The sequence below is a fragment of the Microplitis demolitor genome, chromosome 1, assembly GCF_026212275.2.
Source record: "Microplitis demolitor isolate Queensland-Clemson2020A chromosome 1, iyMicDemo2.1a, whole genome shotgun sequence".
Classification (NCBI taxonomy): domain Eukaryota; kingdom Metazoa; phylum Arthropoda; class Insecta; order Hymenoptera; family Braconidae; genus Microplitis; species Microplitis demolitor.
Window position 1 is genome coordinate 17,853,310 of NC_068545.1, and position 23,386 is coordinate 17,876,695.

A 23,386-nucleotide genomic window follows, 5' to 3' on the forward strand; every position below is an offset into this window, starting at 1 on the left:
GCCTGATCATGCTTGTTCATGTCTGTTCATGGCTGTTCATGTCTGAAGCGTTAAATACGCTCAGGCCTGATCATACCTGTTCATGCCTGTTCATGTCTGAAGCGTTAAATACACTCAGGCCTGATCATACCTGTTCATGGCTGTTCACGTCTGCTCATAGATATAAAATTTTGTTGACCAAGAATCTATCACATATAAGATTTTTATTACTTAAAGTTCATACGAAACATACAATTCAACTAAATCTCTTAGGTCAGTGGGTAGCGTGTTAAACTTTCGAGCGCAAAGCCCCACAGTTCAAATTCTGCACACGCCCGAATTATTTATTTTTTTTTTAATTTTTAGAGCAATAATTGTATATAATATAATATAGTTACACATAATTATGTATAATTATATAGAGCCATTTTTTATACATAATTTTTTTTCCCCGATGGGCATGAACAGACATGAACATACCTGATCAGGCATGGTCATTTTTCATGTCTGATCAGGCCTGAAGATTCATGCCTGTTCATGTCTGATCAGGTCTGATCATTTTTTCCCGGGTTATATAAAAATAATATGGCGTAATGATTGTAATGCTTTATATTGAAACAGACAATTAAAAATAATTGGAGCCGAATAAATCACGAACCAGTGAGTTTTGAATATATACTACATAAATTTCGATAAATGTATATTGTCCAGGGCATGGAATCAATACTTTTTTCAAACTTTAACATCTGCATTTTTAATTGTTATGTATATTAAAGTGGACTGGATAAAATGGGAACTTCCCAAGCCAAAATATTAGACATAAATTGAACGTTCTTAACGTTTTAAACGTAAATTTTAGTATTTTGGTTCATAAAAAATTGATAATTTCATGAGTAATGATTTTAGTTTAATGATAACATTAGTAAATTTATTTCAATATTTGTCATGACAATTTTCATAACCTTGATATCATAATATATGAACAGATACAAATATATAGTATTAAAGATAGAAGTATGAAACTGAAAAAAATGTTTTTGCAAAATACAAATTTTTTATTTTAGAGCCATAAAGGCGGATGACACAATTTTAGGAGATTGACGTGATTATAATCCAGGAGTACAAAATCGATGAGAAAAATTTTTTGGTATGCTTATGTTTTCTTATTGTAAGTCTAAATAGGTTTTAGTTGCGTTTTCGATTCATGATACTCCAATCTACGTTTTGAATAAGTTGAAAGTTGTTAAATTGAGTTTTTAATGTCAAAAACGTTAAATTTACGTTTAAAACGTTAAGAACGTTTAATTTACGTCTAATATTTCGACTCGGGTTTGAAAATATATTCATTACTGAAAACATATATGCACTGTATTACTTTTAATGAATAAATATATTTATTCATTAAAAGAAACACAGTAATATTTAAAAAAATTAATCTTTATGATTTTACATAAATAGCCTGTAGATATTCTAAAATTATAAAACAAATTTACCCAGAAATTAGTAATTTTTCAAAATATACTTTATTTTGCTCAGTCCAATAATATTTATTTAATAAAATCATTAAAAAAAATTTTTCAATTTTCTTAATCTCGTTGACAATCAATTCAACAAAATAAATTGATATATAACATAAAAATATAAAAAATCGAATAATATTCTGTATTTATCTGATAAAAATGATTATAGAATTTAATTTGAAAAGAGAAAAAACTTAAAGAAAAATTATCAATTCGGGCTCTATACAAAGTAGAATTAAAAATGACTGTTGTTTCCTTTTTTCAGACAATTCTTTCCTACATAAAATTTCAAGCATATATATATATATATATATATATATATATATATATATATATATATATATATATATATATATATATATATATATATATATATATAACGTGCACTACACCAGGGGATGGAGGACACGACGACGCAGCGAACGTTTACGTAAATCTCCCGCGTGTGTAACTCATCTCCGAGGAAGCCTAGTTATACGGCCGTAGACGTTGTTTATGCTTTCCTGTGCAGCGCTTTCTGAAATATGCAAATCACGAATCCGCATAATGGTATTATCGCGATAGGAGAACGCGCGAGAGGACGTAAAGGCATACATATATACATCGCGTATATGAATCTTTAGTCTTGGCTCTTGTCTCCTGCTTTCTGTGTCTTATGACTTTTTTTTTTTTGTTATATCTTTTCTGACGTATATTTATGTTTTATATACACACATGAAATTTACTACAGTTGATTACATCTTTTTAACGCCTAAATCAATTTTCCACTATCGGTCTGACAAAAAAATTCAGTCAAGTATGTATATGATTAATCGTATGCACAAACTAAAATGATGGAGTGTTTGAAATATTAGTACACAGAAGAAAAGGATTTCTTCTCGCAAAAAGTTTTTACTCGGCCCAAGAAAATTTTTACTTGCTCCAAGAAATTTTTTGCACTATAAATTTAAAACAAAAAAGTTTTTTGGAACAAGAAAAAATTTCTTGCACCAAGAAATTGTTTTTAGTCCTAAAAAAATTTTTTTCTTCATTCCATAGTAGAAAATATTTTTTCACCAAGAAATTTTTCTTTTGTGTACAACACAGTAATAAATTTTTAATATTGTTAATTGTAAAAAGAATAAACAATAAAAATTAATTTAAATAAATAATGCTCGTCAATAACGAGAAAAAAAAGAGAATACATATATGAGATACTTTGTTGTCTCTTTTTTTATGTTAAACTACATTTGGTAGTTTACTTTTCTTTTTCTCTCACGGAAACATTTTGCGCACTTCGTTTCGAATGCGGAACGTCAAGTCAGTGAACACCAGGAGCTTCGCCGCACGGTTTATTATCATTTTATTCAGATGTGCTTCGGTATGTGCTGTGTGTTATACTCTAACCTCCTCCTTTCCTCTATCTCCTTTATCTCTTCCCACCTCTTTCTCCTCTAACTCTTCTTCCTGCTGAATACTTTTTCTCTTTTTTTCTCTTCTATTGGCGTCTCATTCCCGTTTCATCTTCAACCAACCACTACTGTCATCCTCTTGGCTCCAAATGCACACGTTCCTCTATTCTACGCATTTTATTTCTCTTTTCTAGAGATATAAATGTATCCTTATTGCACTACAAAATCCTCCAACTCTGACCTCTCGTAGTACTTTAAGTTTAAGGCTTCCGACGACATGGCCCACTATAAATTTACAGATTTAAAATTATATTCTGTAATATTTTATTTTATACTCTTTTGTTTGTTTTGTTTCATTTGCTTTTCTATTCCCAATTGTTCCTTGCAAATTTATTGTTGTTATCATTTAATATTTATTCAAACTGGAATTATTAAGTGACTTCATTTAACTAATAATTAATTATTTAAATTTATGAAAAAGTTTTAAAAAATGTTTTATTTCAAGTTATTCATAAAAAACAAAATCGTCTTCTTTGAAGTCTCGTTTCGTTTAGGGAACATCGAATGAAGACATGAAGAGCCATCTGTCGGTTATTCATTGGACTTGAACGTTTGAATTTCTATATAGGGTGATCTTAATGAAATCTATATATGTTATTCTATAATTAATGCAATGATTTTCTTCTTAATATTTTTTAGTTTAAATTTCATTTTTTAATTTAGTAACGCTAATCCTAGAACTAAAAATTATTCATTCAATGATCTAGCCATCGATAATTACAATCAATAATTTTGTACTAAAAAATATCGTTTGATTGAAGAAATCAATTTCTTCATATATTATCATAAAAATTTTATTTTAAATTCAAATTTGATTCATGAATTTATTTAAAGCCACGACGATGATGATCTTGAAATTGACAGACAATCAACAATTTTCTGATTTTTTTTTAACATCAATTACAAAAAAAATTTCTAAAATAAAAATATGCACATTTAGAAAATTAAAAAAACTATAGGTGCAATTTTTTCAAATATTTTTTTTTTTATAATCTATCGTTTCTAAAAATAGTCCAAAAATTATTAGACGACGGCTAACTTCAGTATCATATGACAATGAACATCAATTTGGTTTTGTTAAGAAATTTCTCCATGTACAAAATTATAGCCCGGGCTACAATTTTGTTATATAGTAGTTTGCAATACTATGGAATAGTATAGACTAGCCATTCTATAAACTATTCTCAAGGAAAATAAATATATTCCGATATTTATTTCTATCAATATATATGGGGCATTCCACGCTAAATCGTACGGTCTTAAGAATTTTAATTTTTAATTTCCATTATTTTTTGATATTTTTTAGCACTCATCAAAAAACTCATCCTCCTAAATTTTGAGATTTTTTTTATCTTTGGTTCAAAAGATATGAAATTTTCAAAAAAAAAACCGCTCTTCTCATGGTTCTTTGCTTATAACTTTTTGAAAAATATTTTTAATAAAAAAACTCAAAGAATCAAAAAGTTTCGTTATTTCATGTACTTTTAGAAAGAAAATACAAATAATTTTTCTGCAATGCTATACTTTAGTGTATCAGTTATTAATGACCACATCTGTATACGGCCGCACGCCGAATAATATTTTACACGTTTAGTCTTTTCGTTGATCTGCCTGATGCTGTTTGTGACTTCTTTTCTTATTATCTGCTTTTCTGTAGAAGAAAAAAGAACCTTTTGATTGAATCTCTTTTATTTTCCTTTAAAATCATAAATCTGATATTTACATAGGGACTATATACTCTCCATACTGGTATTCTTCGATCACATCGTCAGTGCCTAACATATCTGATATACTCAATCAAATTTGTCATTCGTCGAGAATTGATAGAAAAATCACAGAAACCCTAGTCGATATTCGATTGATACCTCCCCACCCATGAATGGGCTTGAACTCAGTTTCTTTAGGCGAAAATCTTTAATTTTACCTTCAGCCCACCACACGGGTTTTAAATTTGATACTATTTTACTCCAATTGTACAAATTTTCTTAAACCTGAGTTTTATAATATTATTTTATAAAAAAAGCCTATAAAGTAAGAACCCAGTACCCGATCAAGAAACTAGTATCCGATCATTCATGTATTTGTACATCTATATTTACTAAATATAGATATATAAATACATGGAGTGAGTACTAGTTCCTTGATCGGGTATTCGATCTTATACCTTACGAATAATTTCAACTGCAAATATAAAATGTAAAATATTTTAAGACAATAAGGATAAAATAGATGAAATATTTTAGATCGCATTTGTAACTAAATATAAAATAAAACTCATGAATAAACAATCAACTTATCGGTATACTGATTATGTAATATATACTTATTGAAATTTAAATAAGATAGTGGATATATTGCAATTGTACCCACCATCGTGATAAAAAACTAAAAATAAACACTATACACGAAGTGTACATCACCTGACATCACTGGATCCAATCCTAATAAATAATTAAAAATGTAAATATATATATCACTACGATTTAAAAAATAAATAGATTAATTGATACTTAATGTATTCTTTAATTATAAGAATGAATATTATTTTATTACCAAATATATGTATTACCCAATTTCTGACGTTCAGATCTAAAAAATGAAATCAATTTAATATTAAAATCAATATGATTTTTAATGAACTCAATATATGACAAATATTAAATTTTTTTTAATGTTCAACTTTATTCATAGTATACATTTAAAATGTTGAAAATTATGACTACTTTATGATTGCCAAAAAATAATTAAAGCAAGACAATAAAATTATTAAAAATAATTGTTAAAAAAATGGAAAACATACAAAAATAAAATTTGTCATTTAATTATTTGTTATGAAGGCTTGTTGTCCACACCCTTAATAAATTTTTTGAAATAAAAATTTATTGGTAATAATATTTTTTCAGTAACTTGATGTTCTCTAGATAATCCAATGATATTACCAGCTTTATAAATTATTTTATATTGCCATCTTATATACTATATATATTCCAAATGAAGTTCATTTTAGTCACATTTAACGTCAATTTTAAGTGAATCTTCTTCCAACCAAGGCCTTGACCAGGCAGTAATCAAACACTCTTTAATAGGACTATTTTCTGCTAATAAGCATGTCTCGCCATATTGACCTTTCGGACAATTACTCTCTCCAAATCTGACACTAATTTCGTATAATGTTCCAGAAACAACTTTACGAGATGCACTGATAACTTCGGCAATAACTGGCTCATTGGTACCTTGATAACCAGATGAGAATTTTTTTAGACCTTTTTTAACGTATTCTTGAACTTCTGAAGAATCAACTGGAATCGACTGTGGCCCTCCTGGTATAATACGTGCAGATTTAGTTAAAACTATTTGAAATATTAAACACACAAATATAACTTTGAATACTTGATATTGACTGCTCATCTTGTTAATTATTTTTAATGTAGCTTACTTATGAAGTGAAGATTAAAAGTAACGCTGTTTTAAATAACTTTCGCATGTGCTTACTGCGAAAGTTAATAACACTGAAGCGAGTTCACGCGATTCCACATCTATATGTATAGTTAGTCTTATCATACGTAAACAACTCAGCTTTATTAGATATTTGAAAATTTCCATACTGCTGCTATCGCCACTATTATCTATTGACCTTAATATCCGAATATAGATATATTTATATTTTATCAACGTAATTATATAAAACCAAATAAAATTACTTCAGCGATCGCGAGATCATTCAAAATGTTTATTTTTTTACATAATCAATTTTAAGTTATCGCATACTGCTTAAATAATATAAAGAAAAATAACTAATCATACTCGTCAAAGATAATTTGATTTTTCGTTTTAAAATAAAAATAAGATAAAAAAAAATATGATTTCTTTTATTGTTTCTCGATCATTGCACTCTGAAAACAAGTGTGTTATTTTTAATTAAAATTGTATTAAAAATTATTGCAAAATACTATAGTTTATTGATTTACAGAAAGCATATATACATTGTATATTTGACAGACTTAAATCGCAATTGAAATTATTGATCATAAAAAAATTAAAATGCTTTATTATAATGTGAGGTAGGGTAGAAGCACCACACACACATACACACATACAGACATCTCCCTAAAAACATCAGACTAACATCCTAGGACCTTCAAATGTTGACATCCGCTGAAAACTCGGTTTTGGAAAATCGGGTTGAAACCTATACAACCCCGAATTTTTAGAAAATCGAAGATTTTCTAAGCTAGAAGTTAAAAAAATTTTGAATAAAGTATTTTATTTGTCTTGAATTAAGAAAAAAATTCAGCAGACAATATTTTTCTTGACCCAAGCTAACTCTTTTTTCTGTGTACAATATAGCGTTCAACTTACTGCATTTTTCAAAAAGCACTTACTGCCTTTTATCAATGAAAAACTTTTTAAATTACTGGCTATTAATTTAATGTAATTTTAAAAACGCTACTGTACGATGGAAAGTGTCGCTCATTGGGTATAGCTAAATTGACCGAAATACGGTATGGGTCTGGATAGTTCAACTAGTAGAGCACTCGGCGCTAGAAAAGTTTTTTTAATAATGATTATTGCTTTTCTTTATTTTTCATCATTAATAAAATTATGAATAAAGCTCATGAGAGAACAGAGTCAAATGGCCCATATTAATATTAATATCTAATCAAATGAGACAAGAAAAATAAGAATTTTATCATCCATCAAGAACTAATAAATGTAAGTGGCTCCAAGCGTGGAGATCAAATTATATAATAATTTATAAAATTAGTGATATTGTAGGCTTATTTTGAAGTTAATTTGCAACCTTATATTATAATATTGTAAATACGTGAATATTTATATGCAAATAAATTTATTTAAAAGAAAAAGTAGAGCCCTCGGCGTGTAACCGACATAATCTGGGTTCGATTACTAGTTCGGACTATCCGATTATTTTTCTTAATTTACTCTCTAAACATGAATTAGTGAATATTCTCTTATTTCACTAATTCATGTTTAGAGAGTATCCATAAAATGTTCATTGAGAAAGTTCCTTATCCTTCCCAATCCCTTCATATTCTCATTCTTCTTCCTGAATACGAGAATGTTGGAACGCTTCACGTATATATTCCGGTATGTATGTTACATGAACATAGTTTCCTGCTTTACAGCGTTATTTAATTTAATTTAAAAATGCTACCGTATGATGAATGATGTGGCTCAATAGATATACATACCAAGCATGGAGAATAAAGGACATAGATCATCGTCTGCCGTAATTTACGTGAATTACTGGCTGTCAATAACATGAAAATTTTTTAAAACTACCCTGATAGCCAAGTTGGCGTGAACCTGGCGTCAAACTAACACCCGCAACTAGACGCCAAGTTGGTCGCAAAATTTGGTATTTCCAAAGTTGATAGACACTTTCTGAGAAAGTTGGTGGCAAAAGTTGGAAATCCAATAAGTTGACGGAAAGTTTCCTTCAATTTTCTTAGAAACCTGCCTTCGAATTACGGCTCTTCCCTGGCGCCCACTTTCTCTGAAAGTTGGCGGTAACCTCTGTAGCCAAAAGTTGCAAAAACTAGAGTTGTTGACAACTTGTCATCAAGTTGGTAGTAATCCCATGAATACCAACTTTTTGACGAACAACTCATGCTATCAAGGATAATTTAAAAAAAAAAAATTTTTCTAATATTCATGTTAATAGTCTACTTAGAGATAAAAAATAAAGAAAAAATAATTTCAGTGAAATTTTGAAATTGATGATTAATTTTCACTTACAGTATGAATTAATAAAATTTTTAAAAATACAAACTCTTAAATATCCACATTAATAGCTATATTCTATAAAATTTGTTTCTTCTTACTAACGATTTTACAAATTCATATAACTTCCATAGATTAACAGTTAAATAGAAATTACTTCTGGAAAATAAAGTAAGAAACTTAGTTTATATATTGCAATGTATAAAATATATTGAAAGACAAACATACTTATACTAAAAAGATTATTAATCCTTACTATACACTTTGATCTTGTCCATTTTTATAAAAAAAAAAAAATTATGTAATAAATGCATTTAACTACTGCATTTTAAAAATTTGAATAACAAAATAAAAACATTAAGTGGAAGAGCCAGTGGTCATTAACATCATTTGATATCATTATCTTGAATGTAGGAGATTTTTACAATAGAATGTATATTTTTCTTAATCTCAATGTCTCAAATATATTATTCTAGTCACATTTAACTTCGATCTCAAGGGGATTTTCTTTTATCCAAGGTCTTGACCAGGCAGTGATTAAACACTCTTTAATTGGACTATTTTCAGCGAGTGAAAATGTTTCATCAGCTTTGCCCTTGAGACAATTACTTTCTCCATATTTAACACGAATTTTATGTAATGATCCAGCAACAACTTGATGAGTCGCGCTGATAATTTCCGTCATAATAAGCTCATTTGCGCCTCCATAGATTGAAGATAATTTTCTCAAACCTAGCTCAGCATAATGCTTTACTTCTGCTGAATCAGTTGATACTTGTTGTGATGATCCACACTTTGGCTTACTATCGAAATTTTTTGAAGATTTGTCAGCCATCATTGGAACTTCAAACTGTATTTATATAAAAAATGCAAAGTGAAATGGATTAAATAACTTTCAATACTTAAATTAACGCCCAACGTTTATTTCTGTTATGAGTAATTCTACACATATGACGCAGTAGCAAATTATTAGCAACATATACGCAGTTCATTATGAGTTTTTTTTTTATTTTTTATAGTTTTACTCACTATTGGTCATTGAAAATTTTCCTTTATCGACTGAAAGATAGAAAACAATTTGAATTATGAAGAATTTTCAGAAATTTTGATCGAAATTTTTTATTCAAAAATTACTATAACTATAAAATAAAAAACTGGGTATGCATTACGTTATGATCTAGTAACCTAGCTTTTTACTTTTTTTTAATTGCCATTCATTCAGCAGAAAATCTGGACAAAGTTTTCATTCATCGTATAAACGGAACAAGAGAAGTACCGTTTGTACATTTGAAATCTAGAACTTGATAAAAACTTTCGATAGAAACTTTCGAAAAAAAAATGTTCTTTCCTGTTTTTCTCGAATATTTTGAAAAATAAAAAATCGATCTATTTTGAAATCTACTCAGTCCTAAAACTCTATAAGCTGCCTCACTCATCGAAATCGAATTAATCATTCTAGAGATTTCATTGTCGAAAGAATTTAAAAAAAGTTTTTTTTCCTAATAAAATAAAAAATTGCAAAACTTATTGATTCGTAAAACTTTTTAGCGTCAGAAGCTGAAAAACTGTTGATTAGTTCGAAAGATATCGACGATGAAAAATTAAAAAAATAACAATTTACTTCATTTTATCTGGATAACGCATAATGTAACTCTTCAATCTTCCAAAACTTACACCGGCCCTTTGTTTTTATAGTATTTGATGATCGCTATATAATTCATTGCAATCGGCTTATTAGTTTAAATAATATTATCAAAAAAATTTTCGAAAAATCACTGTTTTCGACATTTTTTTTCCAAGTGTTTCATATGTTAATGCTTCGGTTTAATTCAAACTTCATGTAACTCTCTATCTTGATCATTTCTATTAATTTCTGTCCAAAAACATTGAACTTATTAAGTATAATCGTGTGTAAAACGTAAAAAAAAATCATCGATTATTCTTAATTTCTTGAATTCTCGGAGATTTATTTGAAACTTGACTTTTGTCGAGCTCAAACATGTATTGACAATAATGTTTTCGAGCTCAAGGAGCTTGAAAGCATTGGGAAGTTTCAGAGCTGGCCCGCAAGGTTAACGAGTTTCCAAATGTTTTAATAATGTCTTTATAAGTTTATTTATTATATGTAGTTTCCATATGTACTTACGAGTGTCCCTCCCTAATTAAAAATTCCAATTGAATCCGATAGACTTTCATTCAGAATTCATTGGTTTCAATCGAAGTTTTTAATCAGGGCTAATTTTTAAGGACTTATTTATCAGGTCAAATAAATATATAAAAAATAATCCGTCAAATAATTAATTAAATAATAAAGTCCACAATAAATTAAAAAACATTTTTGCAGGCGAAAATTTATCAAATTTTACTTCTGCTTTATTGCAAAATTTAAATCATTTCCACTAAAAAAGAAGTTTTCGTCTTAATATTTATATATATTTTTATTTCATGTATAGTAAGGGTATTGATGATTAAAAAAAATATATATAATTCTTTTTTATTTATGATAAATAATTTTATTTATCTTTTTGGAATGTCAAACAAATAATTATTCATATTTTTATTTCATGTAAAAATTTCCTGTAAACTATCGTTATATTATTATTACATATTTATTAATTATTTATAATTATTATTGTTCATATTACAATTAATCAGTACTAATACGTATATAAAACACTATCTTTCCAGAAGCTAGTCAGTTTGTCTCAACAATTATAAGAAAAAAAAATAATGATCTTTCATTTTTATATCCTTTATATACTTTATAATCATATATATCCCAAGCGGCATAAAAAACAATCATTGACTTTTTGTTGAATTTAAGGCGAAAATTTGTTATAATGTAACTGGTTCCGAATTTAAATTTAACAAAAAGTCAACAATTTTTTTTGTGTCACTTGGGATGGATACATTTACATAAAACTTTTTTTTCACTCACAATATAATTAATTATGATAATTATAAATATTTTACTGGGTTTATTACAATTTATCCTCAATTAGCTTAAATAAAATTTGATATCTATTTTATTCGATTCATTTTTTAAATATATATGCACTCAATATAAAAACAAACCAAAAAAATATTTCATTCAAAAAAAAAAAAAAATAATATAAAATAAAAAAAAAAAAATTTACTGCAGATTACAGGAAAATTATTAAACTTTGTAATAAAAAATTGCACAAAAATCTCTAGTCTAATAAGAGATAACAGATTATTTGACATTTTTTTTTTGTTCATCGTATGAGTATTCATATTATATTTATTTGTATAATTAAATACTTAAAATTGTTATAATTAATTACATGTGGATTATGACAATAATAATAATAATACAGACAATTTCAAAACACTTTCTATCACAGACAATTAACGATTATGTGATTCTGGAAAAATAACATTGAAGGTACATCGATGACTTATTATTATTACTATTTATTTAATTATTATTTCAGCTTGAAAAAGATATTTATTTTAACATACTGCAAAAAATATATATTAGATATTGTTTAACATCATAACAACACATTATTACCATATCAATGTTACCTTCAATGTGTTATTAACAGTCATTTTCTCAATATTTTCTTTTAACAACAAATTCATTCGTAAGTACATTTGAATTATTTCCGAATAAGATTTGTACCAATTAAAAAAAAAAACAGTTATTATATTTTTTTTTTACATTAAAAGATAAAAAATATATAATAATCCTGAACTTAACCGAAAATTAAAAATTTCCGGATTTTTTTTTCTTCAATTCAGTTACAGAAAAAAATAAAACTAAAAAATGCACACATAGAAAATCTTAAAAACTACAGGTGCAATTTTTTAAAATATTTTTTTTTATAATTTATTGTTTTAAAAAAAATCATTAAACGCCAGCTAACTTCAGGATCATAAAATATATAAAATTTTTTTTTTTTAGAACATAAATTTTTTATCTAAATCAATTGTCTAAAATAAAAATTTGTATTAAATAATAAAAAATGACAAAACTGACAAAGAAAATAATAAAAATTATAAATTAATAATAAAAATAATTTTCACACTCATATTTGGAATGCAAATAAAAAGTACATTTTTCTACAGTTTGTTAAAAAAAAAAAAATAATAAAATAAAATAAAATAATTGTATGTATAAGTAGAGAACGTTAGCGTGGTTGTATTGAAATTAGTGTTTTGAAAGAAGAGTCTTAAATTTATATACAAACTATATACAAACTAATGTTATCTATACACATAGTTTTGTTACAGTATTTCTAAATATCTAAATAGCCGTTATACGCTACAAATATTCGCATTTTCATATTGTCAGCTCCTAAACAAAAATTTATAATAATAATAATACAATATATGTAACTTATTACTTAATTCCTAACACAAATTAATCAATTGTAATAATTATTTCATTACACTTATTTCTTTTTTTTCTTTCTTTTCATTCCAATACTTCATATAATACAATATGACTTATTGTGCATTAATCGATTATTTTTTTCTTCTTTTTAAAACAACCGGAGATAGATTTATCTGACATACATTGCAATTTACAGGAAAATTATAAAAAAAGAAAAAAAAAATTTATAATCTATACACTGCGTTATTATAAAAATTTATCTGTTTACTCAACAATATATAATTTCAATCAAATTATTAGCCTACAGACTATAATTATCTACATAAACTCTACGAGTTAAAATATATATATTTATATAAATATTTAAAACTTTTATTGAAAATTCTTGTTGGTATACAGTTTGATTGATTCAATCGACAATCAATTTGGATGGAATGCTTTCGTTTGAAGATTCAGTATTTTAACAATTTTTTATATTCATTATTTTTTATAATTTATTTTATTTTAAATTTATATCAGGCAAGAATATTATTTTCAGAATACAATATGCAGTATTAGTTGGCAAGGAATGCAACAATAAATACATTTGGCTATCAATTTTTTTTCTGGCAAGCGCTATTAGTCTTTTAAATATTTTATATTTATTTAAGAACATTATAATGGAATGCTTATAGCAAAAATTTTATATTTTTTTTATTAAATCTCTATGCATTTAATGCTTTATATCAAGACTGTAATAATAAATTTTTGTTAATAAAAAAAAATTGTGAAATCCTCCCATTAGTTTTTAAATCTTAGAGATTTTTTTTCATACCGTGTAATAATTATAAAAAAATTTAATATTCATCGCGTCGAATATATTGACAATATTATTGATCGTTATTTATATTAAGTAAAATACACATCTATTATTATCATTATTATTATTGTAACTTATTTTTTTTTAAATCTTCAAAAGGCCCGTGTTGTTGTATTGCTCAGAGCATATGTTACATTAGAAATATTACATAATATTACTAAAACTTATCGTATATATATTTATTTATATTAGACTGTGCCAAATAAGATCGATATTTTTTTTTCGGTCTACGAAAATTTTATCGTATGTAACAAAGAGAATTTAGCCACCAAATAACCTCGCCTAATTAAGATTTCCTATTTAAATAACATGGTAAAATTTTTTTTTTGAACTTTGGAATTTTATAACTCGTTAACTGATTAATAGATTGACAAAACTGATATATATTCTTGTAGAAATTTGAACACTCTACAAAAAAAGTGCCTTATAATTTTTTGATAGATCTAACGGTTCATAAGTTATTGAAGCTTAAATTTAAATTTATGGTAAATTTCTCGTTTTATTTTACTTTTCTAGCATAACTATCAGTCTTATCGCAAATGTCATAAGATCTTTCTTGTAGATCATTTTTTTTTTTTACAATTAAAATATGTTATTTAATTTCATAAATTACACGTTTTACAAATTAATTATTTGGAAAAAAACTGAAATTTTTGTAAGAAAGTAACTTTTGAACGGTTAAATTAATCAAAAAATTAAATGAGACCTTTTCTGTAGAGTATTCGATTCGCTACAAAAATATGTTACGGATAGGACCAGGATTTTTTGCTTTTATTTAAAAATAACAATTAATAATTGAAAGTATCAAATTTTGGAATTAAGGTTGAAATATTGGCCGTATAAAGTAATTTTTCAAATAAAAGTTGTTCAAAATTTAATTTTATAAAAAAAATGTATCTTATAATTTTTTCTTAGGACTAATACGAAAACCGTAATTTCAAAACTAAGATTTTTATAATTAACAAAAATGTGAATCCTTCATTATGAATCTTACTTTTGTAATTACGGTGAGAATATCGGCCGTATAAAAAAAAGTTTCAAACAAAAGTTGTAGGAAATTTAATTTGCTAAAAAAAATGTCTCTTATGATTTTTTATACAACCAATATTTTCACCGTTATTTCAAAATTAAGATTTTCATAATTAAGAAAAATTTGAAGAATTCATTATCAATCTCAATTTTAGAACTACGGCGAAAATATTGGTCGTTTAAAAAATCATAAGAGATATTTTTTTTATAAAAATACATTTCCTGCAACTTTTGTTTGAAAACTTTTTTTATAAGACCAATATTTTCGTCGTAATATTAAACATGTGAACCATTCATTTAGAAATTAAGTCAAAGATCTTGTCCCTAGTTATAGATTTTTCACTTTATTGATCCATTAATGAGTTCTAAAATTTCAAAGGTAAAAAAAAAATTTTCCCATGCTATTCAAATGGGAAATCTTATTTAAGCGAGTGCGCATTTTGTAATTGAGTTGGAGGGCCAACTTGGTATCAGACCGAAAAAAAAAATATCGATTTTATTTGGCACAGTATACTATATATATGTTATTAAAAAATGTCTACAATGCCGTGCTTTCAATCGGTGAAGCATTACGATTTGATGGGCAATATTTATCCGATGTACAACAATTTTCATGTTCTTCAGCATCTTTACGTAACTCAGCAACGTCAATATCATCAAAAAAATCACTTCGCATTGTTCCAACAGCACTATCTGTGCAAAAACTATCCTGTCTACATAAATCAACTTCTTTATTTTTGTAACATTCTGTATAATTAACATGTGGATGTGATGATATATTTAAATGACTTGTATAATCAAATTCAATATCATCAGTATTTAATAAATGATTTTTTAAATATTTTTCGTCATTAGATTCAATATGACTGTCAATATTATTTAAATCAAAATCATTTAAGCTCGAGTACTCATCAGGCTTCAAAGTTATGTCATTCGAACAAAAACTATCGTGTCGATAAAGTGAATCTGTAAATGGACTTTCACATGATGAAATTTTCTCCGTATAATTTCTTAATGGAAGTGTATCGGAAACTGCAAGACTCGTATGTCGAGATAAAATACTACCGACACTCGAAGCAACGCTGTCTTGTCTTTGTAACAAACAATTATTATCTTGTGTATGAAAATTATTTAGTTCATTCAACGAATCTTTATAAATTAAATTATTTTTATCTTTATTACTATCACTATCTTTTAACAGAACATCCTGTTCCAATGATCCTTTATTACTCGTAGATTCATCTTGTCTAGTAAACGCATTTTTATTAGTTTGTTCTTTTGTCGGTGAAATTTTCATCCGCCTGAGATAAGATCCTGCGGATGTTTTTGTTGATTCTTTAATTTTTTTTTTGACATCATTGCTCGTTGTCGCATCAACATTATTATTTTGCCAACCAAGTGATTTATTGCTTTTTTCAATTGAATTTTTTAATTTACTAATTTGTTTAAAATAAGTACCAACAAAACCACCTGCCTCTGGTGATTTCCATGATTTATCAATTGAATTGTGTTCGTCATTTTTAATTGTACAATTATCATGAGATTCTGATTTTTTTTCAGCATTTTTTGGATTAACTACTGAATTTACTTTATATGAATATTTATTGTCAACGTTATTAAGTTCTGTTGGTAATTCAAAATTACTTTGAGTATTTATATTTCCAACATAACGAATTTTTTCCATCAATGGTAATTTAACTTTAACTGGAGACTTTGTAATTTGAATTACTCGTGATGATCCATTTTTAAATGTTTTAGATTCACGTTCATCGTCATTAATTTCATCAGTTGTTTTAGTAATTGATGATGAAATTTGATTAGAATCCTTTAAATTTGTTTGGTTTCTCAAAAAACGTCCACTAAAACCACTTAAATCAGGTGAAATAATAATACTTGGTGTTTCACTATCTTTAGAATCAGTAGGAGTAATAGTAGGAGAAGTAGTAATTTTAGATCGTGAATTTTGATTTGAAAATTTACCAAAATTTTTCGAAATATCAGTCTGACTATTTTGACTACTTTGCCGTGAATATCGATCTTTCGGTTGTTCTGGTACTTTAAACTCATCAGTTTTAGCAGTATCTGTTTCTCTTTCTAATGTACTGTCTTCACAACAGTATCTCTTTTTCTCCTGATGAATAGCTCCTTCTTTGATAGGTCTTAATTGTGGCGCTAATGTTTCTGGAGTTGTAGATTCACTGCTACTTGGACTAGGACCAGTATAATATCGAATATCAGATTCTAAATCAGATGAAAGAGGAGCACCAACAGATAAATGCATCGCTAAGCCTTCTAACCAAACTTCCATGACTTCAAAGGGTGGTCTTTTATCTGGATTTAAATCACAACATAAAAAAGCAATCATGTAAAATGTTTCTGGACAATTAGCACAAAATTTTTCTCTAAATACTTTTTGATTTAATCCAAAGTCAGACGAACGAGGAAGATAATCTGGATCTGCTTGAACACGTCCAATTATTTCACACACGACAATACCAAAGCTAAAAATATCAACTTTTTCATCGTATTTATTTCCTTTCATCATTTCTGGTGCCATCCAATATGGATTGCCAACAACAGTATAACGTTTTTTTCTTTCTTTACGTGGACACTTTGTCTCACCATCAGTTGTTGATAGTCCACTATATCGTCTTTTATCTGATGAATTACCATTTTGTATTATTCTTGCTAAGCCAAAATCAGCTACAACTACTGTTTTGTCCTCTCGAACAAGACAATTATGTGAATTCAGGTCCCGGTGTATTATATTCATTGAGTGAAGATAGGCCATACCAGCAGCTATATCTTTAGCAAAAGACGTTCTTTGTTCCCACGGCAACGGTACATTTGTATCGTGAAGCAATCCTCTTAAAGTACCACCAGCAATGTACTCAGTAACAAGATGAAGTTTTTTGTCTTTATAAAGTACTCCTATAAATCGCAATACATTGTTATGATGTAAAGATCGAAGAACAGCAACTTCTTTTAAAAAATTTTTTTGTGCTTCTTCATCTACTCTATACAATTCTTTTAGTACCATAACTTCGTTGGTTTCACGATGTGTTACTTTATATACCTGCCCAAAAAAACCTTTACCCAATAGCTCACCCTTTACTAAATCACTTGCCCGAAAAATTCGTTGAGTTTTTGGTTCCACGCGAAATGATCTCGTTCTACTTAAATCACAGGTAGAACTTGATGGAGGTGTACTGTAAATTATTTATTATTAATTAATTAATTATAAATAAATTTTTTTAGCACCCAAGTAGCACACTTGACTTTTTGACATCTATAAGACAGAAATTTTTAGGCTGTTTTTTGATATATCGATAAGGCACCAAAATGTTGACAAAACGATCAAAAATTTATGCCACCGATAAAATATCTGCTTAAAAGACTTGGCCCAAGTGACGACAAAAAGTAAATTATTAATGAGTCATCTAAACGATTTTTTAAATTAAAATGTCCTTTTTAAGATAAGAAAAATAACACAAATTTTGAATGGCTCATAGGACCAACATCTGTACGTCTTAATTATATACAAAAATTTGACTTTGAGACAAAAAAAAAATTGTCTTGTCCTTTTAAAAGACATCTTAAAGTTGTTTCTGCTACTTGGGCAATATTAAAATTTTTGTATTCTTTAGTTATAAGGATTCAATAATTCAAAAGTATTAAGGGTCTACAAGCGTAAAATAAATCTGTCAAAAAGTAATAAATTTTTGCATAATAGATACTTTGAATTAATCAAATATTATATAATCAAGCTTACATGAAAATAATTACGTCCGTTGACGCAAGAGAATGAAGTCTTGTAAGCATTTTTAACGATAAATTTATTAGATTATTTTTTCAAGTATTGATGTTTAGTGACAATATGTGAGCTTTTAGAGTGACCGACATTAAAAAACAAAAAGAAATTACTGTAAATGCCAAGTGCATTTAATTTATTTAAATTGATAGAAAAATGATATTTATATTAGTAATGACTTAAATAGTATATTACACATCCAGGGAAGTAAAGTAAGAAATGTCTCAGATCACATGTAATTGTTGGCCAAGGCGAAGCCGAGCGGGACGAAAGTTGACGCTTTTTGCCCGGAGGCGAGAAAATTTTTTTTATTGCGATAAATGCAAAAATTATTTAAGTATGAAAATATATAATTAAAAAAAAAAAAAAAAAAAAAAAAAAAAAAAAAAAAAAAAACGAGATAAAAATAACGAAAAATAATTGATGCAATATTTGTTTTAATTTTTTTAAACTAATGAATTATTTAATAACAATAAAATTTGTTTAAAAATTTCAAAAGTCGATTTTGTATAAAACGATTGTGTTTTTTTTTAATACCGACTGTTTTGACAGCTGATATTCTGTACCTACACATTATTTAAAAATCAATTTTTACATATATTTTCTACTAATGTTAAATTCAGAATTTTAATTCACTTGCGACATCATAAAAATAATTGATGGCGCAAAAATTTTTAATTTTTTGACAGATTTTTTTTTTTCGATACTCTTGAGCCCTTATATTTAAAAAAAAATATAATTACAATTCAAATCAATAAAAAATTATAGTAATTAATAATTAATTAATTACCAATCAAGTAATCTTGACATTGAACTGCTGCGTTCTTTATTCGATGGATCTTTAGATCTTCGTAATTGACGACTGCGATTACCACTAATATAACCTTCGTCTCGACGTTTAAATAGTCGTTCTTTACTTTCAGGACTTGTTCGAGGACTAGTCGCAGTTGAAAGAAATGCCGATTGAGTTGTAGAAAAATTATTTCGTCGTGACAACGCGTCAGGATCATGTTCAATCGTTAACTAAATTATTAAAATTTAAATAATAATTTATCTATTAAATACCAATAGATTTATTAATTTATTTAAAAATAATGATTTTTACTCACTTGTAACACTGAATCAGAATACCGTATGAGATTCTCAATACTTTCAACCCGTTGATCTTTTACTGGAGTTCCATTTATTTCCAGTATTCTGTCTCCTATATGTAAAGACATCAAATCCCCAGACATGCTGAGTCTGAAAATGTAAACAAATCATTATTCATCTAATTATTTTGAATTAATAATACCAACACACTTTAATTTATTTAGCTTTTAAATAATAATTTATAAGCTAAATAACAAAATAAAAAACATAAATTCAATCTACTGCTATTAGTTTATCATTAAAAAAATAAATAAATAAATAATGAACTACTGGTGTGAGATGAATGTACCTAAAAAAATTACTATTCATCTATAATAATTTCTACGTGAATAAAGTTGCATTATTTCGTGCTTATTTATTTATTCATCATTTAATACCTATTATTAAAGAATCTGCAGCATAGATTAAATAGAACCTCCACCATAGAGGTCATCAGTTTACTCATCTTTCCACGTACATTTCTCACTAACCTGTGGTTGTTAATTAATAAATAAATGTAAGTATACAAAATAATTAAAAAATTTTTTTAAATAACTCTCAAATATAACATTCAATAAAATCTATTTATTATATTTTTCATGATAATATTTAAGAGTTATAATTAAACTAATTATTTTTCAATTATTTCGGTCAATAAATATTAGTCCAAAATAAATTTAAACTTAATAATAATAAAGATATCTAAATAAATAATATGTAAAAAAATAAACTTACTCGGAAATTCTCAGCAGACCACATCCACAACTATGTGGACTCGGAGTTGAATCCAAAGTAAGTTTAATTCCTCTCTGTTTTTCTTGATTTTTATTACTAGGAGGAATTTCAACTAATCTGATACTGTGAGGCTTCCTAACAAATGGATAATTTGCTGTTCGATTAAGTGGCTGCATTTGACGTTTATAACAAATTCCACAATAAAGTTTTGATCTTTCAACTAAAGCATAGCTTTCACCATCACCAATAAATGCACCGCATGAATTACATGCAAAACATTCTGGATGAAATTTGTGATCTCCTGCCAACATAACTGGTCCGGTAATAACTTGACCACAACTTTGACATGCTTCTCCATAAGCTGCCCAGTAATCATCTTTACAAAATAGTAGGCCATCTTTTTCAAAGTACCATGATGATAAAGAAGCATCACAAGCTGAACACCTTTTATAATAAATAAATAATTTATAATTTATATTTTACACAGATAATTATACTCATACAACAATTTTTTCAATTCTTGAGCAAGTCTGCTCTCAAGATCGACAGGTGCTAGTGCCTTTTTCTACGTCTGTGTCTTACTGCAGATACTTGAAACCAGATTTAAATTGCAAACCTTGCACAAGAAATTTGTGCCAGATTATAACTCAATTTTGGAGGAAGACTATGATTGAAAATAATTGCGCATGGCTTGCTCAAGATCTGCTCAAGGCTCAAGGTCAATTTTGATGCGTAAGTACCTATTGTAAGTTACTGGTGCAAGAAATGCATCAGACACTTTTTCATTGCACCGTGTTCAAGATATCTTTAATATTTTAACGTACGATACCATGAGCAAGACATCTACAAATCTTGACATAGTTTTTTTGATATACGATCTTGCGAAAGACACATACGTAGAAAAAGACACTAGCATCTAGGGGTCTTGCTGAAGATACTTACTCCAGAATCTTACTCAAACACGTATTACTAGGAATATATATGTATAATAACAAATAAACTTACTGAAAACAATCAATATGCCATTCGTGATTAAGTGCTTGAATAAATTCATCTTCTTCAATAGCATTAAGACATCCAGCACAAATTAATGGTCCATTAGAACTCCTACCCCCACCTTCACCACCTCCAGGATCTATAAACAAAATAACCAATTTTAAAAATAAAATAAAATAACTTAACTTTCTAAAAATTGTTAATCGAAACATGATAATTATCATAAATAATCACCACTAAAAAATTACCAAATGTCAACATTAAGTCATTAGTTTTAAAAAACATTTTGATAAAAAAAATAAAAATAAAATGAGTGAATCACTTTCGACAATGGATGGTCATTACAGTATCGTAACAATCTAGAAAAAAAAATGTTGTTTATCTTAAATAATAAAACGTAACATTTGACAGCACAATACAACAGTTTATTTTAAGAATGTCTGAATTGTTGACAATAAAATGATAAAAAAATTTTTAAAATGTGGAGATGAAACAGACTTGTAAGGACACGACGCCCACGCGATCATTCACAACTCACAAGATGATCCAGACGATGTCAAGTATGTATCTGAGAATAGCTTTCAATGTCTGACGAATCACAATATTGCTCGGTAAAAAGACAAAACATTGTATTGCAATAATTATTTGGCTAAACAATTTATAAAATACATATATATTTTAATTATTAGTAAAAAAAATGACACACATACCATTAGTTGTGGTTTCATCCATGACGGCATCTAGATATACACCACAGAAATTTTCACGTACTCCCGCTCCCACTGGCCTTATGTTATGCTATATGCTGCTTGTGCTTTACTTGGTTTGGTACTGCTAGCGTATACACTCTATGTACAACACAAGTGAACACTAAGTACACCCACGATCAACAGCTTCACCAAACTGACATTTCAGCCATCATGAATCTCTTGGAACTAGAATAAGTGGGGGTACTCATTTCTAAACTAAACACAAATCAACACAAAATTTTCACATACATATACATATATATACTATACATATACATATATGTAACAATATAAATCAGTAAAAACATATAAATATATATATAGAATTAGATATTATTGTTCTGTATAAATAATTAAATTTAAAGTCCATTTAAAAAATGTTTTTCTCACAAAATATCACTTGATAAATTCATTCGCATTAACGTAAACACGAAAATATTACAAATAGTATATATTTTATATTAATTACAGTAATACTAATTAATTTTAGATAATAAATAAATTTGAATATTTAAATTTAATTAAATTAATAAACGAGATGTCAAGACAACTTTGATGTATTTACTATAAAAAAATATTGTAATTTAATGATTTCTAATTAGATAAAATAAATTTTATTTACTTATTAAATTATAAAGAATATGTGCGCTTTTAAATTGTTGTATTCCATCTACTGAAATTTTTTAACTGTGACTGTAACAGACTATAGTTAAATCGATTAAATAGATAACGTTTTATATGTGTGGAGATAGTTTCTAATATTTTTTTTTTTAACTTGGCTTTTGTATTTAAATTAAAAATAATAATAAAATGAATTTAAAAATCACTAATTATTATTATTATTATTTTGTATAAAAGACTTTAATTATTAGATAAATAAATGTTAATATCTGTAATCTAAGAAAATATTTGCGATAATTGTTTGTGTTTAAATTTTATATTTATTTAAATTAATTATTAAATATTTACTTCAATTGATGTAGAGTTTACTTAAGAATTATTTATAGAATGGTCTATTACA

The 23,386-nt window shown here is 26.9% G+C and overlaps 3 protein-coding genes across 8 annotated transcripts; all 3 read right to left on the reverse strand.

Annotated features, from left to right (window-relative positions):
* Positions 1-5,953: 5,953 nt before the first annotated feature.
* Positions 5,954-6,358, reverse strand: LOC103575831 (cystatin). The gene has a single exon (XM_008555796.1). The coding sequence runs from the start codon at positions 6,356-6,358 to the stop codon at positions 5,954-5,956; it is 405 nt and encodes a 134-aa protein (XP_008554018.1).
* Positions 6,359-8,934: 2,576 nt separating this feature from the next.
* LOC103575815 (cystatin-like protein) lies at positions 8,935-9,673 on the reverse strand. Its single transcript, XM_008555770.2, has one exon. The coding sequence runs from the start codon at positions 9,531-9,533 to the stop codon at positions 9,168-9,170; it is 366 nt and encodes a 121-aa protein (XP_008553992.1). The 5' UTR covers positions 9,534-9,673; the 3' UTR covers positions 8,935-9,167.
* Positions 9,674-11,892: 2,219 nt separating this feature from the next.
* LOC103575414 (LIM domain kinase 1-like) lies at positions 11,893-23,067 on the reverse strand. 6 transcript variants are annotated; one of them, XM_053739061.1, is made up of 9 exons: positions 22,988-23,067; positions 22,327-22,581; positions 21,865-21,975; positions 21,626-21,755; positions 20,621-21,064; positions 20,284-20,376; positions 19,864-19,996; positions 19,545-19,777; positions 11,893-18,152 (listed from the first exon to the last, which is right to left on the reverse strand). In XM_053739061.1, exons 3-9 carry the CDS (start codon positions 21,899-21,901, stop codon positions 15,482-15,484), a joined length of 3,741 nt encoding a protein of 1,246 aa, XP_053595036.1. In that variant the 5' UTR covers positions 21,902-21,975; positions 22,327-22,581; positions 22,988-23,067; the 3' UTR covers positions 11,893-15,481. The 6 variants fall into 6 exon arrangements, with proteins under 6 accessions (XP_053595036.1, XP_053595043.1, XP_053595049.1 ...); XM_053739068.1 differs by having other exon boundaries at positions 22,327-22,551; positions 22,988-23,057; XM_053739074.1 differs by lacking the exon at positions 21,865-21,975.
* Positions 23,068-23,386: the final 319 nt, after the last annotated feature.

What these genes read in the sequence shown, in the direction of transcription:
- LOC103575831 (XM_008555796.1), bottom strand. Translation starts at nt 6,358, where the DNA reads ATGAGCAGTCAATATCAAGTATTCAAAGTTATATTTGTGTGTTTAATA.
- LOC103575414 (XM_053739061.1), bottom strand. Translation starts at nt 21,901, where the DNA reads ATGTTTTTTAAAACTAATGACTTAATGTTGACATTTG. An exon ending in TGACTTAATGTTGACATTTG is followed by an intron (nt 21,756 to 21,864) that starts GTAATTTTTTAG and finishes TTTTGTTTATAG; the next exon opens with ATCCTGGAGGTGGTGAAGGT. An exon ending in TGCAGATTCTTTAATAATAG is followed by an intron (nt 19,997 to 20,283) that starts GTATTAAATGAT and finishes TTACATTTTCAG; the next exon opens with ACTCAGCATGTCTGGGGATT.
- LOC103575815 (XM_008555770.2), bottom strand. Translation starts at nt 9,533, where the DNA reads ATGATGGCTGACAAATCTTCAAAAAATTTCGATAGTAAGCCAAAGTGT.